At 37.0% G+C, this 14,266-nt stretch overlaps 1 protein-coding gene across 1 annotated transcript in view; it reads right to left on the reverse strand.

The window, feature by feature from the left end:
- KYNU (kynureninase) overlaps window positions 1–13,488 on the reverse strand; it is a 103,961-nt gene extending 90,473 nt beyond the window's left edge. Inside the window, 2 exon segments of the mRNA XM_081242004.1 lie at window positions 6,313–6,494; window positions 13,299–13,488. Coding sequence (XP_081098130.1) covers window positions 6,313–6,481 — 169 coding nt within the window. The 5' untranslated portion in view covers window positions 6,482–6,494; window positions 13,299–13,488.
- Window positions 13,489–14,266: the final 778 nt, after the last annotated feature.

Below are 14,266 nucleotides of genomic sequence, written 5' to 3' on the forward strand. Positions count from 1 at the left end.
CTTTATATGTTTTCAAACCTACCCCAGGAACCAGTTTCATTTTTGCTTCTTAAATATGAATCAAAATTTCAACATCACTTCAGATTCAAAGTTTTCCCCATCCCCAGCTCAGGGTTGACCTAATTCAGAAAATTATAGTTTGGAACAGAGGAATATGTCTATTGTAGTTTGTTCTTCTTGTTCCTCACTGCTGCTGCTTTTAATTCCTTCAATGAAGTGAGAAAATAAAGATAAGAAAACTGTAATCTGGCTTTAGTGCCTTTATATTAGTAGATCTTTCCTTTATGGGTTACATTTCGGTACTTTTTTCTTTAGCAGTCCCTCCTCATTGGAGACTTCCCACATCCAGTTGCCTAAAGTAGTGAATGCACACTTCTGCTGATGTCTTTTGATCCTATCTGTTACCACTGCCTGCCACCTCTTACAGTATATTTCTAGACCCTTTCTGCTGTAGTTAAAATAACCCAATGAATAGCCCTCTCAGGTCAGGTGCTTTTGGAGTGATTTAAATTCTGCTACATTTCACTAGGTTCAGGTAACTGAAAGGAAACATGCCCCCTTAATATATTAATTATTGTCATGCTAATGAAGCTATTTAAAATTTTGAGTTGTAAGTATTTTAGAGTCTTTGAGTAGAGTTTTATGTCTTCAACATATATAAATTTCCTACTCTAATGCTTTCCACAAAAAGAGCACTCAGTGTGTTTGGAGCATCCAACTAATATTATCAAAGTTGTCCAAACATGATCCTAATTGCAAATATGTTGTTAGATACCAGTACCAGATATTCTTCTGTTTTTGAAAGAGGTAATCATTTTAAAATTATAAATATATGGGTATAGTACTTTTTAAACTAGTTATGATAATCTATTCATGAAATGTTAATTTTTAAAAATAATATATATATCCTCATGATCTTTATATATTTCATTTGAATTTATGTACTAGTCTATCACATCAGGAGCTTTAAAAAAAATATGGTGCCTGGGCTTGACTCAAAGATTACAATTTAATTGGTCTGGGGAATTCCCAGTGGTCCAGTGGTTAAGACTCCACGTGTCCACTGCAGGGGGCATGGGTTCAGTCCCTAGTTGGGGAACTAAGATCCTGCAAGCTGCGTGCTGCAGCCAAAAAAAAAATTGGTCTGGTGTGAGATGTAGGTATAGGCATGTTATTAAAATTTGTCCAACTAATTCCTTATATAGTTATTTCAGAAGGTCTGGGACTAATCTTCTTATTCAAAACAAAACAAAACAAAGCAAAACAAAAGCATGTGGCTTCCAAGTGAAACTGAGGGTAGTCATCAGTTAGATCCATTAAATGATAACTTGCTTAATGAATAATAAGCTGTAATCTGCCTTCACTGATTAAGTTGGCTGTCATTTTTTTTTTTTTACAAACACTTGCATATCCTCTAAGCAGCATGTAACCTAAACAATATGTTTGCCCAAGTCGTTTTTTCAGGAACTTGGAGTCAACTCAGTCCAGTTTGAGCTCAAACCAGTTAAGAAAGGTTGAGACCACTGACCACTGGACCTGTGCCAGCATCTGATGGTGAGCTTTTGATGTCAGAGAGCAAAAAAGTCCACCCTCAGAACATCTGAGGTCACCATTTTGTGAACATGTGTCCCATGAAGAAGCATGTAGCTCAGTTGTGCTGCCACAGAATTACAATTACCTCACCTTTTTCTTATCTCCAGTCACCTTTCTCCACAACCCCCATGCCCCAGACTACCCTGCTTCTTTATCCCATAAATATCTAAAGCCCTTCACCTCCAGGGAGGAGGAGTTGAGATTTGTTTTCCTGTCTCCTTGCTTGACTGCCTTATGAATAACCCTTTTCTTGCTGCAAATCTTGGCATCTCAGTGTTTGTCTTGATGCAGATGAACCTGGTTTGGTAACACAAGCATAAAAATGATATGTTACACTCAGTCTTCCTTGCAGAGAGATGGGGTCATGGCATGGTGGGTAGGTGGATATGTAATAAGCCTACTTCTGGGAACCTTCTTCAAGGGAGAACACACACACATTCTTCTTTGACCCTACCTGCTCCTACTGCTTGAAACACAGTTACCAACTTCTTGGACTCCGAGGTGAAGGCTCAAAGGGCAGAGCAACAAGAAAGAAAAAAACAAACAAACCTGGGTTCTCTTTAAACAGTTTCTGAGTAAGTTATTTAAGTAACTAGTTACCACTAGTTACTTAAATCAGAAAGTTTGGCTCACACTATGTTTCTCCTACTTAATAGTTTATCCAATGGCTAATGATTCAGGCTTATTCAATGAGTCTTCCAAATATCTCTTGAGTCTCTTCCCTTTTTTCCCCTCCAATGCATTTACTTGGATTTTCACAATCCCTTTTGGATTTCTGCAAAGATGTTCTAAATCATTTCTTTAATTCTATTTTCACCCTCTTCAGTATGATGCTACACTGTTGATGAAATGATATCTATAACATGAATATACTATTTTGTTGTCACAAGCTTATTTTTCACAGCTATGTATAAACTCAGCATAAATTTCAAACACTACAAAGTATTAATAGTTAAATTTTTTTTGAATAATTTAGTTTATTGCCAGTTACCCACACCCACCTATTTTCTGTTTATACTATTATAGTGATTACCCTCTTATCCTATTTACCCTATTGTATATATACTATTTACTGTTTACCCACACCCACCTATTTACATAGTATCTTTTGATCATGTCTGTAACTTTGCTTTCTCTTGCTTGTGTCTTTGCACATGCTCTTCCCTCTGAGGGATAAGATCTTATTGGCTGCCTCCCCAACTAGGGTCTGCCTAGATGATACCCACTCAGACAGAGAAATCAGACAGTCCCTACTCTCAGGGAGCAGATAGAGTAATACAAAAGAAAAGAGAAGGATACAAACAAGTCCATTAAATTATAGAATACAACTGCCATGAGAAGTTCAAAATGTCTAGAAAATTTAGTTTTTAAGTAAGAGATACTCCATTGTTTTTCTTATGGATATTATTTAAGTCATTATTAAAATCAGAGTCATAAATAGATGTCTTTTATAGCTGGATAAAGCCTTTATTTAATACAACATTAGCTATCATTAAATAAAGGATTCTAGTTTATGTTGAAAAGCACACTTTCCTTTATTTCGTTTGCTGATACCTCATATTTGTCACTGTCTTCAGAGACTAACAGTAGTTGTACTGAAGAGGCTTTGTTATGTTATATAGAATCCCTGGATACAAACTCAAGCATGATAGTTTTCTATGTCAGTTTTATCTAACCAAGGCTAAATATCACGGAGTCAGACTAATAGTAGCTCTTGTTTGGATAGCTTAAATTTAACTTACTAAAGATGGTTGGCAGGGCAAACTTAAACAGCCACCAGGCTTATCTTCACCTCTGTATCCTTAAGGCTCACTTTCACACTTTATTCTTATCTCTGCTCAGGTGTCATCTCATCAGTGTTTCCTTCCCAGACCACGCTGAGTAAAATGACACTCCTCCCACCCTCCTGGCCCTTAGAACACTACCAGATAGAGTACACATTACATTGTTTGTAATTTTGTTTATTATGTGTCTCCTCATACTTGAATAAAAGTTCAGGAAAGTGACAACTTTGCTCTTTAGTTCACTGATAAACTGTTTTGAGAATAATGTTTTGAACAGATAAAGTGCTTAATAAATATTTGTTGAAAGGATGAACCTTCAGAGAGTAAGGAACTCCTAGAGTGAGAATAATGAGAATAGAAGTTAATTAATCCAACTCTCTATGACACCTGTCTGAAGAGACCAAGTACAGATGACTGGGCTCTCCTCAGAGTCTCTGATTTAGTAATTCTGGGGTGGTACCCAAGAAATTGATAGTTCTGGTAAATTCCCTGGTGATCCTCATGTGCTGGTCAGGAGACCACACACTTTGACAATAACTAATTTAGAAAAACTCTTTGGGTAACCCCAAAAATTTAAATGAAGTAAATTTTTGTATCATTCAAAACTGTATTTTTTTTAACAAATGAATTGTTTAAATTTTTATTGAATCAATTCATCTTCTTTCCCCTTATATTTCTTTAAGAATCAGCAGTAACTTAACCAAGATTGTGATTTTTAAGTTATTTTCTATTTATACAAATGTGATATTTATAATCAGGATACTAGAGTCAACTCTTAAGTATAATGAAGTGATTATATGTACATTACTATCTTTATCTGAGTTCTGATTAAATTATCTCAAAGCTTAGTAGAAGAGTCCTGTGTTGATCTGCCTCCCAGGACATACCCTGTGAGTTTTGTTAGTTGTTTATACTACAAATCCATTGAGCTGGGAATGGGAGAGTTGGATTAGAAAGTAAGTTGCAAGGCATGAGGGGGAATGTGTAAAGGTAACTAATAAATATTTGTTGAATGTAAGTGACTCAACATGAGGATGAGAGTTATGTTAGTTAATGAGGCTTAAGTTCAGTAACAGAAAAAGTGATAAATTCAAAATAGCATTTTAGCTTTCTGTGTACCCATTCATTTCAATAGGTTTTATACCCGAAAATCCAGAGTTGGGTCCTACGTCAAATCCCTAATGGTAGTACACAGAAGAAAGACATCTTAAGAGAAGAAAGACAGACAAAGAAATCAAACCCTAATGTATCACCTCCAGTGTTGAGGAAGTAGCCATTGTTCATAGATGGGTGTCTAGATGTGGCCATTGGTTAGCATTATTTCCCAAGAAATCTCGGCCCAGGCTGCAGCTACTATGTACCACTGGCCATTTTCTCTCCTCAGTTCTTCCTTCTCTCTGATACCATCATCTTCCCTCACTGGAAAGGTCTTGTTAGTGTATTTATTTGCTTACTTTGTTGTGTCTGTTTTTCTTATCACTCATGAGAAGGAATAAAATATTTTTTTTAAATCATGGGGAAATTACAGCTTTCAATAAATGGCAGAAAGTTCTAGAGCCTTGATTCCCAATTTATAGTTTTGTTGTGTGCTGAGAAGGCAATCTTAAACTCTGTGGCACTCCAGGGTTCTGCTGTCACACCTGAACTAGGGGCTTATCAAAGCCCCAGGCAGCCCAGAGGCTGGAGAGCACACAGGGGCAGGGTCAGCAGAGCTAACTTGTCTTAAGTGGGTCCTGGGAATTTTTGAGGACTTCCATACTGTGTTCTGTATGTTACGAGGCCCCTTCCTTCCCATCACTGATAGAATATTCCTAGATTTAATTTCATCATATTTCACACATTAATATTTCTTTTTATTCCTTAAGTTTCAAATCAAAATGCCCTTGCATTTTAGATTCCAGAAAGACATAGAAGATTTTTTCCTGTGATCCCAGATCACTTCACTTACAACCCCATTTTATCTGGTCTCATCAATGTCTTCCTCAATTGATAGTAAGCAACTTTAAATTGGATACAGGCTTCCTTTTATTTTACACTTCCATAATTTTACAAGGTGCCATCCTGTGTTACATAATAAAATATAAGCAAAATATGACAGTTATGTGACCGAATCTCATCTTAAAATCATATTAGCTAATGCTCTTGGATTATGAGTATCCAAAATTGTACCTGCCACAGTTAATCTGAAGAAAAAAGGAAATTAGACTGAATTATTAAGTATGTGAAATCCATTTTGGTGGATCAGTTCTATTCAACTTGTAAACTTTTTCATCGATGGAAAATGGAGCTAAGCCAAATATGAAAAATTGTTTCATTTTTTTTACCTGTGCTACCTATTTTTTTCTAAACAGAACATCCTCCAAAACAAGAACAAAGACAGTTTACTGTATTAATTTTTTGAAATGCAATATGCATTTATTAGGCATTGATTTTATTTATTTGATTATTTTTTGTAAGTCATACATGCCGCAACACACAAAGGCTACTTATGTAACATCCTTCCTAATATATCCAAGTCCCAAAATAATATTCTCTCTTAGACAAATATGTTATCATGAACTAGGTGCCACAAAACAAGAGGTATTCTAATACTGTATTGAAAAAGAATTGTTTTGAGCTCTGAGTGCTTAAGAGAACAAGTAAATGCATCTGCTACAATTTTCAATCAGTAACTCTATTGTTCAGAGAACTAGATGACAATATAAGAACGCTGTATTTTCTTCAGAAGAGGAGAGGAAACACATAGAATCTGAGACTAAGGTAGGCCGACAGGTTGAATTAATACCACCAGGAGCCTGCTGTTTTGCAGACACAATTGCAATGGCTCTATTATGTAACAGAACAATGATTTTCAAAGATTTATGATGAACACATGCAGTAGCAAATATGTTAATAAATTGATTAAGAAAAGTAAAACCCTTTCCAGTGTTCTTACTTGGAGGCAGATCCTGCATTTTGGGAATATAAAAACACTCCCTGAAGTGCCTCAGCTTATCTTCCTCATCGAGGCGGAGGGCAACCCTCTCATCTGTTGGATGACATCTAAGTTCAGATGCGATGCGTCGGACTGTGTCAGCTGGTAACTCAAGAGATGAAGGGTCCATTATAAGTTCTCCTCTAAAAATTAATTTGAAAAAAGTTAAAACGAATCTAGCCACCATCATTTTTTTTTGGTAGAAAATTAGCTTTTAGGTAAAACACCTTTGGTTTTAACTAAGCTTCTCATCTTCCCAACCGTACAAATAATATAATTAACAATCAGCATTAAACCCCATGCCTGAGTTTTTCTCATGCACATAATAATGAAAATAATAGTAACTTAGGGAGGCTGAAAGGACTGAATTAGGTAATGGTGCTCAAGACAAAGTAAGCTCTCAATAAGTGTTAGCTCTTTCCATTCTTATTTTCTGAGAAGTTGTCCAAATTAATGATATTCAAACATATATAATGTCAGCACTTTTTCCTTTAGGTGTCTTACCAGGAGGAGGTAACAGTAAAGATGCTTTTGTGAAAAGTATAAAAGAGCAGTGCCCCAACTACCTTATCCTCCTTCTCCCTAGCCCACCTCCACTCTCCCCTCCCCAGTGATTCTTGGATTATAGTTCTAAAAATATGAACATATATACAATAAAACCTTAATAAATTCTTTATTGTAAATAAAAACAATATCGATGAAAAAGTATTTAAACACCTTAAATAATGTTAGTAATTTTTGCCATATAAAGACCAAAGAGATCTACCTGCTGCTGCTAATGAGAAACTTCTCTTTCACAGTCATACAGAACATCTTTTTTTTTTTTTTTTTTTTTGCATTACGCGGGCCTCTCACTGTTGTGGCCTCTCCCGCTGTGGAGCACAGGCTCCAGACGCTCAGGCTCAGCGGCCATGGCTCACGGGCCCAGCCCTGGGCCCAGCCACTCTGCGGTATGTGGGATCTTCCCAGACCGGGTCACGAACCCACGTCCCCTGCATCGGCAGGCGGACTCTCAACTACTGTGCCACCAGGAAGCCCATACAGAGCATTTTTGAACAAAGCAGGACCCTGTGGTGTTTCTTGAAACCACATCCTGCTTCCTTTAGTCATCATCTAACACTTCCCACCTTTTTGGAAAGAAAACTTAAATTTTGGAAAGGGATAAATGACAATGGAGATTTATATTTATATTTATTTTTTATTTTTTATATTTGTATTTATTTCCCAAAGTTTTAGTTTTTTGAAATTAAGCAAGAATAGGAGAGGCTTCCTGTTTAAGATGGCAGCGCAGGAAGATACTGAACTCACTTGACCCCACAGACACACTGAGTCTACAACTACATATGAAGCAGTTTCCTCTGAAAAAACCTAAAGGCTGGCTGAGCATCAACTACACATCAGGAGAACGAGGAGAAAACCACACTGAAGTGAGTAGAAGAGGCTAGGATACAATCTAGCCTTAACACCCTCTTGCCTGTGTGGTGACCCACAATCTGGAGGGAATCAAAACCTGGAGCTTCTCCCTGAGAAGCAAAGGATTCAAACCCCACATCAGATACCTCAAGTTTTAAGACATGCATTTAAGAGACAAGCCCCCAAAACAGAAAATTTGGAAAGTCAATAGGGCTGGAGTCCCAAGACTCACAAAAGAGTAGGGACCTGAGTAATAGCCCTTAATGAGCTTATGTGCTCAGACTCACCTGTCCCAGGGGCCAGCTCAGAGGCAGCCAATTGTGCTTAGACTTACAGTCAAGGAGGCTCACCTGCTTATATTAAAACTCTGGCCTGAGAGGTGGGCATCTAATTTAACACACACATCTAAGAACCTTTTGGAACCTGGTGGGTGTCAAGAAATTTTCTCAGGCTAGCTTTACTTACATACTTGTACTACTGTCGACACCACATATACAGTCTTCCATTTATTTACTCTTTTAACAAATATTTATTGAACAACTGCAGTGTAGCTCCAAACACTAGTAGAACAGCAGTATCTAAGAGAGTATATAAATAGTGACTTTTGTTGAGTTCACTTTTTAGTGGAGGAAGGGAAACATAATTAAATAAAATAATGTAACTTCAGATAGTTTCAAGAGCTGTGAATAGAGAGAGCAGAGAATGGGATAGAGAGTCATTGGGGCATAGAACTGTGACCTTAGAGGGGTGGGTCAAGTGCATCTCTCTGAGGCAGGGATATAGGAGCATTTCTGAATCATGTTACAAAGTTAGGCATGTGAAGATCTGAACCTGGAGGAAGATGACAGAAAGTGCAAAGGTCCTGAGGTGGAGATGGGTTTGGGCTGTTCAACTAATGCAGTCATGGAATCAAGGAGAAGGGAAGACTATAAGGTAAGAGAAGCAGAGGCAAAAGTTTATCATAAAGAACTTTGAAAGCCAGAAAGGAGTTTGGCTGTTTTTCTGTTTAATTGGAAATCACTGTAGAGTCTTGAGTAGAAGAGTGATATGATGTTACTTTACATTAAGTAAAAGTCATTTTTTTCTGCTTTCTGATGAATTATAAGAGTGAAAAAAGAGGCAAATTAAGGCTACTTTAGTAGTTCAGGGAAAAAATGATAGTAGACTAAATGTGGTGAGGGGAAAAGTAGAAATGTGTGGATTTATGACATATTTTGGAGAAAAAAGTAGATAAATTATTTCTGGTGAGAAGAAGAAAGGGAGTGACTTTTAGCTTTGGGATATGAGCAAATATGTTCAAAGTGGTGAAATAAGAAATATCTAGGAAAGAAGAATTTTGAGGAGGAAAATCAGAGTTCTGTTTAGGACATGTTAAGTTTGAGGTGAGTATTAAACATCCAGGTAGAAATATCAAGCTGGAGATTGAATGTTTGAGTCTGTAGCTCATGAGAAAATTGCATCACAAGGTAGAAGTTTGATATTTTTCAACTCATAGACTGTACATAAAGTCTAAACTCTTAGGGACCAACTGAAACTAACAGAGATGAGGTTCTAGAATCTCAGTTCAGTCATCTTTCTTCTACCCCTCACCTCTCCTCCCACCCCAACCAACACACACAGTGTTAAGCAATTAAGAGTTGTATATCTGAGTGTTTTACAATAGACATACTTCCTGTATTCTGCACTTAAATTCTCCTGCTTATTTATTTGACCTCTTCTTTTTTCAATGGCCAATTGTCTCCCCTGATGAGCCATTCTTTATATTCCCAGATAAGGTTACTGAGCTTTATCTGAGTATGTTTTTTAGCTTTTTTTAGTTAATAGTTTCCAGTTGCTCCGATTCATGCTTTTGTATGAATGTCAAAGCTTTTGATATTGATGTTGATGGTTCTTTTAATACCTGACCAAACTAAATTATTTGTCCGCTTCATGAAATTTTCTGTCTCTGTGATTCTTCTGTCCCTTTGCTTAAAATGTTATACTTTCCCTTTTACATATTCAGATCCTAGTCACCCTTCAAGCCCTAGCTCAAATACTGTTGTTTTTCATGAGGCTTATCATGTTATCTGAGCTAAAAGTAGTCTTTTCTTCTGGACACCTAATAACACCTATGAGCACACCTCTTATGATAATATATTCTGCTAGGTACTATAGTTATTTAGATACATATGCGTGTGGGAAAGACGAAACATGCTTGCCATGCCTACAAACTTGATTTTATCTGGGTCTCTACCTATAGTTTTCTGATGAAGGAACCTGCCTTTTTTTTTTTTTTTGCGGTACGCGGGTCTCCCACTGCTGTGGCCTCTCCCGTTGCGGAGCACAGGCTCCGGACGCGCAGGCTCAGCGGCCATGGCTCACGGGCCCAGCCGCTCCGCGGCATGTGGGATCTTCCCGGACCGGGACACGAACCCGTGTCCCCTGCATTGGCAGGCGGACTCTCAACCCCTGCGCCACCAGGGAAGCCCAGGAACCTGCCTTTTAAATAGCAATGACTGTGTCTCCACTGCTTGACATTATCAATTGCCTGGTCACAGTAAGTAGATCAGACCTTTGCTGGACACTTGACCCACTAAAGACAATGCACTATTTTGTTTTCTTCCAATTCTTCCAAGAATCTGAGCTGTGAGATATAGCTATTTATTCAGTTAGAAACAGAGGCAAAAATTTAAAAGAGTCAAGACAGGAGCAGTAAAATGGTAGGGTCTAGAAGGAGTATTGTCATGAGTGACTCATTTTTCGGACTCAGACCAAACCACTGATTGTTAAAATATGAAGTGATTCCAACAGCAAGTAAGAATCACTTAGTTACATGATGGCAAGAGATAAAACAGCTATGCCTCCTGAAAAGGTGACAAGACAAGCCAGTCAGGAGAGTCATTGAATCTTTTTGTGCAATAAACTATGTGCAAGGCCTGGGAGGCTGCCTGCTTGACTGTTCCAAGAATCCCATGAGCTGTTTTACTGTCTATCAAGTGTCTTTACTATAAACCCATTACTTATGGTAGCTTGATTGAATTGCTATTGAACTGTATTCTACCTGGGCACCTGAATCTTGTTTACTTTATCTTTGTAGCCAACCCATTCCTGAGCAGTGCCTTTTAGATAGAGTGTTCCCCGCCAAATGGCAATTGAATAAGATTCACAAAATAGCTTGGTGAATTGTTTGACAGGATTAATGACTTGTTACTAGAGGAATACCTTCCTCATTCCAACCACAGAGGAAATAATAAAGGAACATTTTCAATGGGATTCAGAATCAAGAGAGCTTGCCTTACATTTGAGACTTCCTTTGGAGAGTCAGCACTTTCAGAGTTCATCAGGGTTGACTCTAAACTCTAACTGGGTTATCTAAATCAATACACAAATTAATTTTCTACCATATTAGCAATAAAATTCAACTTCATTTAAAAAATATTTGTATTAACTCATTAGCCTCTTTATATTTGTTTCTTATTTAATCCCTGTAACAATTCTGAGGGATCAGAGTCATTTTCCCCTATTTTGAGACCAAACTCTGGAATCAATAGAGTAGAAACAAAAATGAAAGAGAAGGATAATAGAGCTCACAATTTGGGACTGCACTTGCCTGAGGAGCTGAGTCAAATTGTGCTTGTCTTTGACAGGGCATGTGGGTGGAATGTGCAGAGAAGAATTCCTGACCCAAGATTTGAACCTCTCACTTCTTTTTCTTTCAATCTTGTTTCCTGATTTTCCTTTCAATGTTTCTTTGGTTCATTCCCTTTCTCTCCCTTTATTTCTTTTTTCAGCCCTGTACTCAGTCTGCAAAGCACCACAGGCTATAAATCCATCTACTCTTTTTACTCCTTTCAGTCCCAGCCAGGCAAAGGTTAAAGTGCTGGTCCTACTTCTGGGCTTGTCATAGCCCAGGTGTCAAAACCTCACCTGCACTGACAGTAAGATACCTGCTGGTGAAATAGTCTTTCCAGAAGAGCAAACTGGGTACCACCCTTCCAACAGGCACAGCTCCCAACAGAAGTAAATAAAATCCTCAGTGCCCATGATAACACAGTGCCCTTACTCCAAGAAAGCAGTTTATTAACTCATAACAATTCCTGCTAAATTCTGCACTCACCCCGCCACGAAGACAATTAGTGCTTAATAAACTGTAATTTTATGCCTTGTTTAGGTTTACCATTTGCAGGTAAATTGACATGCTCTGATATTGAAATAAAGAAATTCAACCCAAGTTTTAAAAAATTCCAAATTTTATACTTCATGTATGTAGTGTTAATTTTATTTTAAAAGTGGACATGTACACATATGGTCTTAAGCGAGTCACCTAACATTTCTCTGCTGCAATGTTATGTAAAACTATCTTAAATTCTACTTCAGAAGATCATTGTTAGGATCAAATAAAATTATTTAAGTAAATTCCTTTCTAAAGAGATAAAAGATAGTCTCATAATATGTTTTCATATTAATACCTTGTGATGGAAATTGCCATTTTACTGTCAGTTTAGCTTTTGAAATTTTGTAAATTGTGTTTTCAATTTTATTTAGACAGCTAAAACTTTAAAGCTGAAACTCTTATAATCATAAAAACTTTTTTTATGGAATTATGGAATTCAGGATCTCCTAGTTGCCCACAGGTCTAAGGTTAAATAGTTAAGTAAATGACAATGAGTACCCAGTAGTTAACCTTTACACAGTTTCAGGTTTCATGCCTGAAGTGAGCAAATTATTCACTTGAGGCCAAAGATTAGAACCTGGTAAAGCAAATTATGAAGAAAGTGTGTAGCTTTTCACTGAGAAAGAAAGTATTACTTAATATATGTGCATAGAACAGTGTTCTTTAAATATATCATTGTTTGAGGAATGAGTGACATCACTGACATAGCTGCATACTTCATATCTAAGCTTATATGAATTATATGCTGAGTTTCACATTAATAAGTTCAATGCATTTGCTCCAATATTACTACCTAAAAAACACCCCTCCGTCCTCAAAGTAAAAACAGGAAAGAAAAAAGAAACTCTTTTAGCTATATAGAAAAAATGTGTATCAACCTTCCATTCTTAGGCAAACATTTCACAGAGTGAAAGGGGAAGAAATCTTACTCAAGAAATAGACATTTTCACTTCTCTAAACAAAAATTGAATATGACTAACAGCACCAAAGACAACTAGAATTACCAGAAAACAAAGGACCTAAAGCTTATTTAATAATCTGAATTTTGATCAAATCTTACCATTTAAACTCAAGTACCAAGATTAATTTATTCAACTATAACTATCTTTTAGTAGATGAATTGCAGTATACTATTGACATCAATTCTTTTTTTACTATATTGGTAAAAATCTCTTCATTTAACTCACAAATTTAAAGGTGAGAACACTTTTAGGGTGTTGCACCGTTTTTATGAAAATAATTTGGAGGAGAAAAAGAGAAGAAACTGGCAGAAGAAACCTCTAAAGCATTATGACAAGAATTCTAGCAGAATATCCCTTCAGAAAAATCACTGAATGTATATTTGTGTACAGAGTATATATATCAGTGTCTCAGGGCTTACCAGCTAGGATTCCAGTGGGGTCCACAGCTCCCAGTGTTTCTCCTTCAACAAAAAAAAACCTCTCAAGAGTTCCTTACAAATTTATAGGCCGGACTTCTGGGTGAGAAATTGAAAGCACTTCTGCTCAGACTCCACCCTTCGGGGAATCTGTGAGCTAACTTTCCTTCTTCCCACTCTGTGTATGCTGATTGTAAATCTCAAGTCACTGACAAACATCTAAACAAAATGCTGCTCCTGGTCTCTATTTCAAACACTAGGGGCTCTGCTTAGGGCAATTCCCTAAGGAGCTCTGACCTTTACACTTAGGTAAACACTTCTTTGTCCTCCAACTAAGACCTTTGAGAATGTGAGCTATATCCTATAATAATCCTATAGAGTAAATAGATTATCCTCATTTTTGTGTGAAATGAACCAATGAGTTTGTCCAGGAACTAAATCCCCAAATTTGCATTCCTTCCTTGCTTTGGGCTATGGAATACACTAAGGACTGGAGAAAAGTTCTTTCCCAACTCTCGGAGATAAGGAAAACTTAGATTTTGAGGCAGTACCCCACTGTCAAAAGCATTGTGAGTTTCTAGTCTGAAGGTAGAGTTTGATATTTAATGAATTAACATTTTAGTGGAAAGTTTAATATTGGCCCTCAATTCTAGAATATACTTTATTGCCCAATAGGTGGATTTTAAAAAGTCCTAAATCATAAATCTAGACAGTTAACAAAACAATCAAGGAAGAAAGAGTTAGAGTTTGAAGATCAAGTGGAAACTAGCCTAGGAAACTTCATAAATGGAAATTATTCCTTTAAGCCTGTGGGCTATCTATTGTTCTACCTTCATTATCTCTTTACACTTATTCCCGAGCTTGAGTCTTTTAGTGAATATCCTTTTAGGTATCAAAAACCAAGAGCAAAATGTTTCAGAATGAAGATCAAAGATAGAGACTGGGCCTGAATAATTAACTCACTTGTACAT

Source organism: Mesoplodon bidens (assembly GCF_964165515.1).
Source record: "Mesoplodon bidens genome assembly, chromosome: 8".
NCBI lineage: Eukaryota > Metazoa > Chordata > Mammalia > Artiodactyla > Ziphiidae > Mesoplodon > Mesoplodon bidens.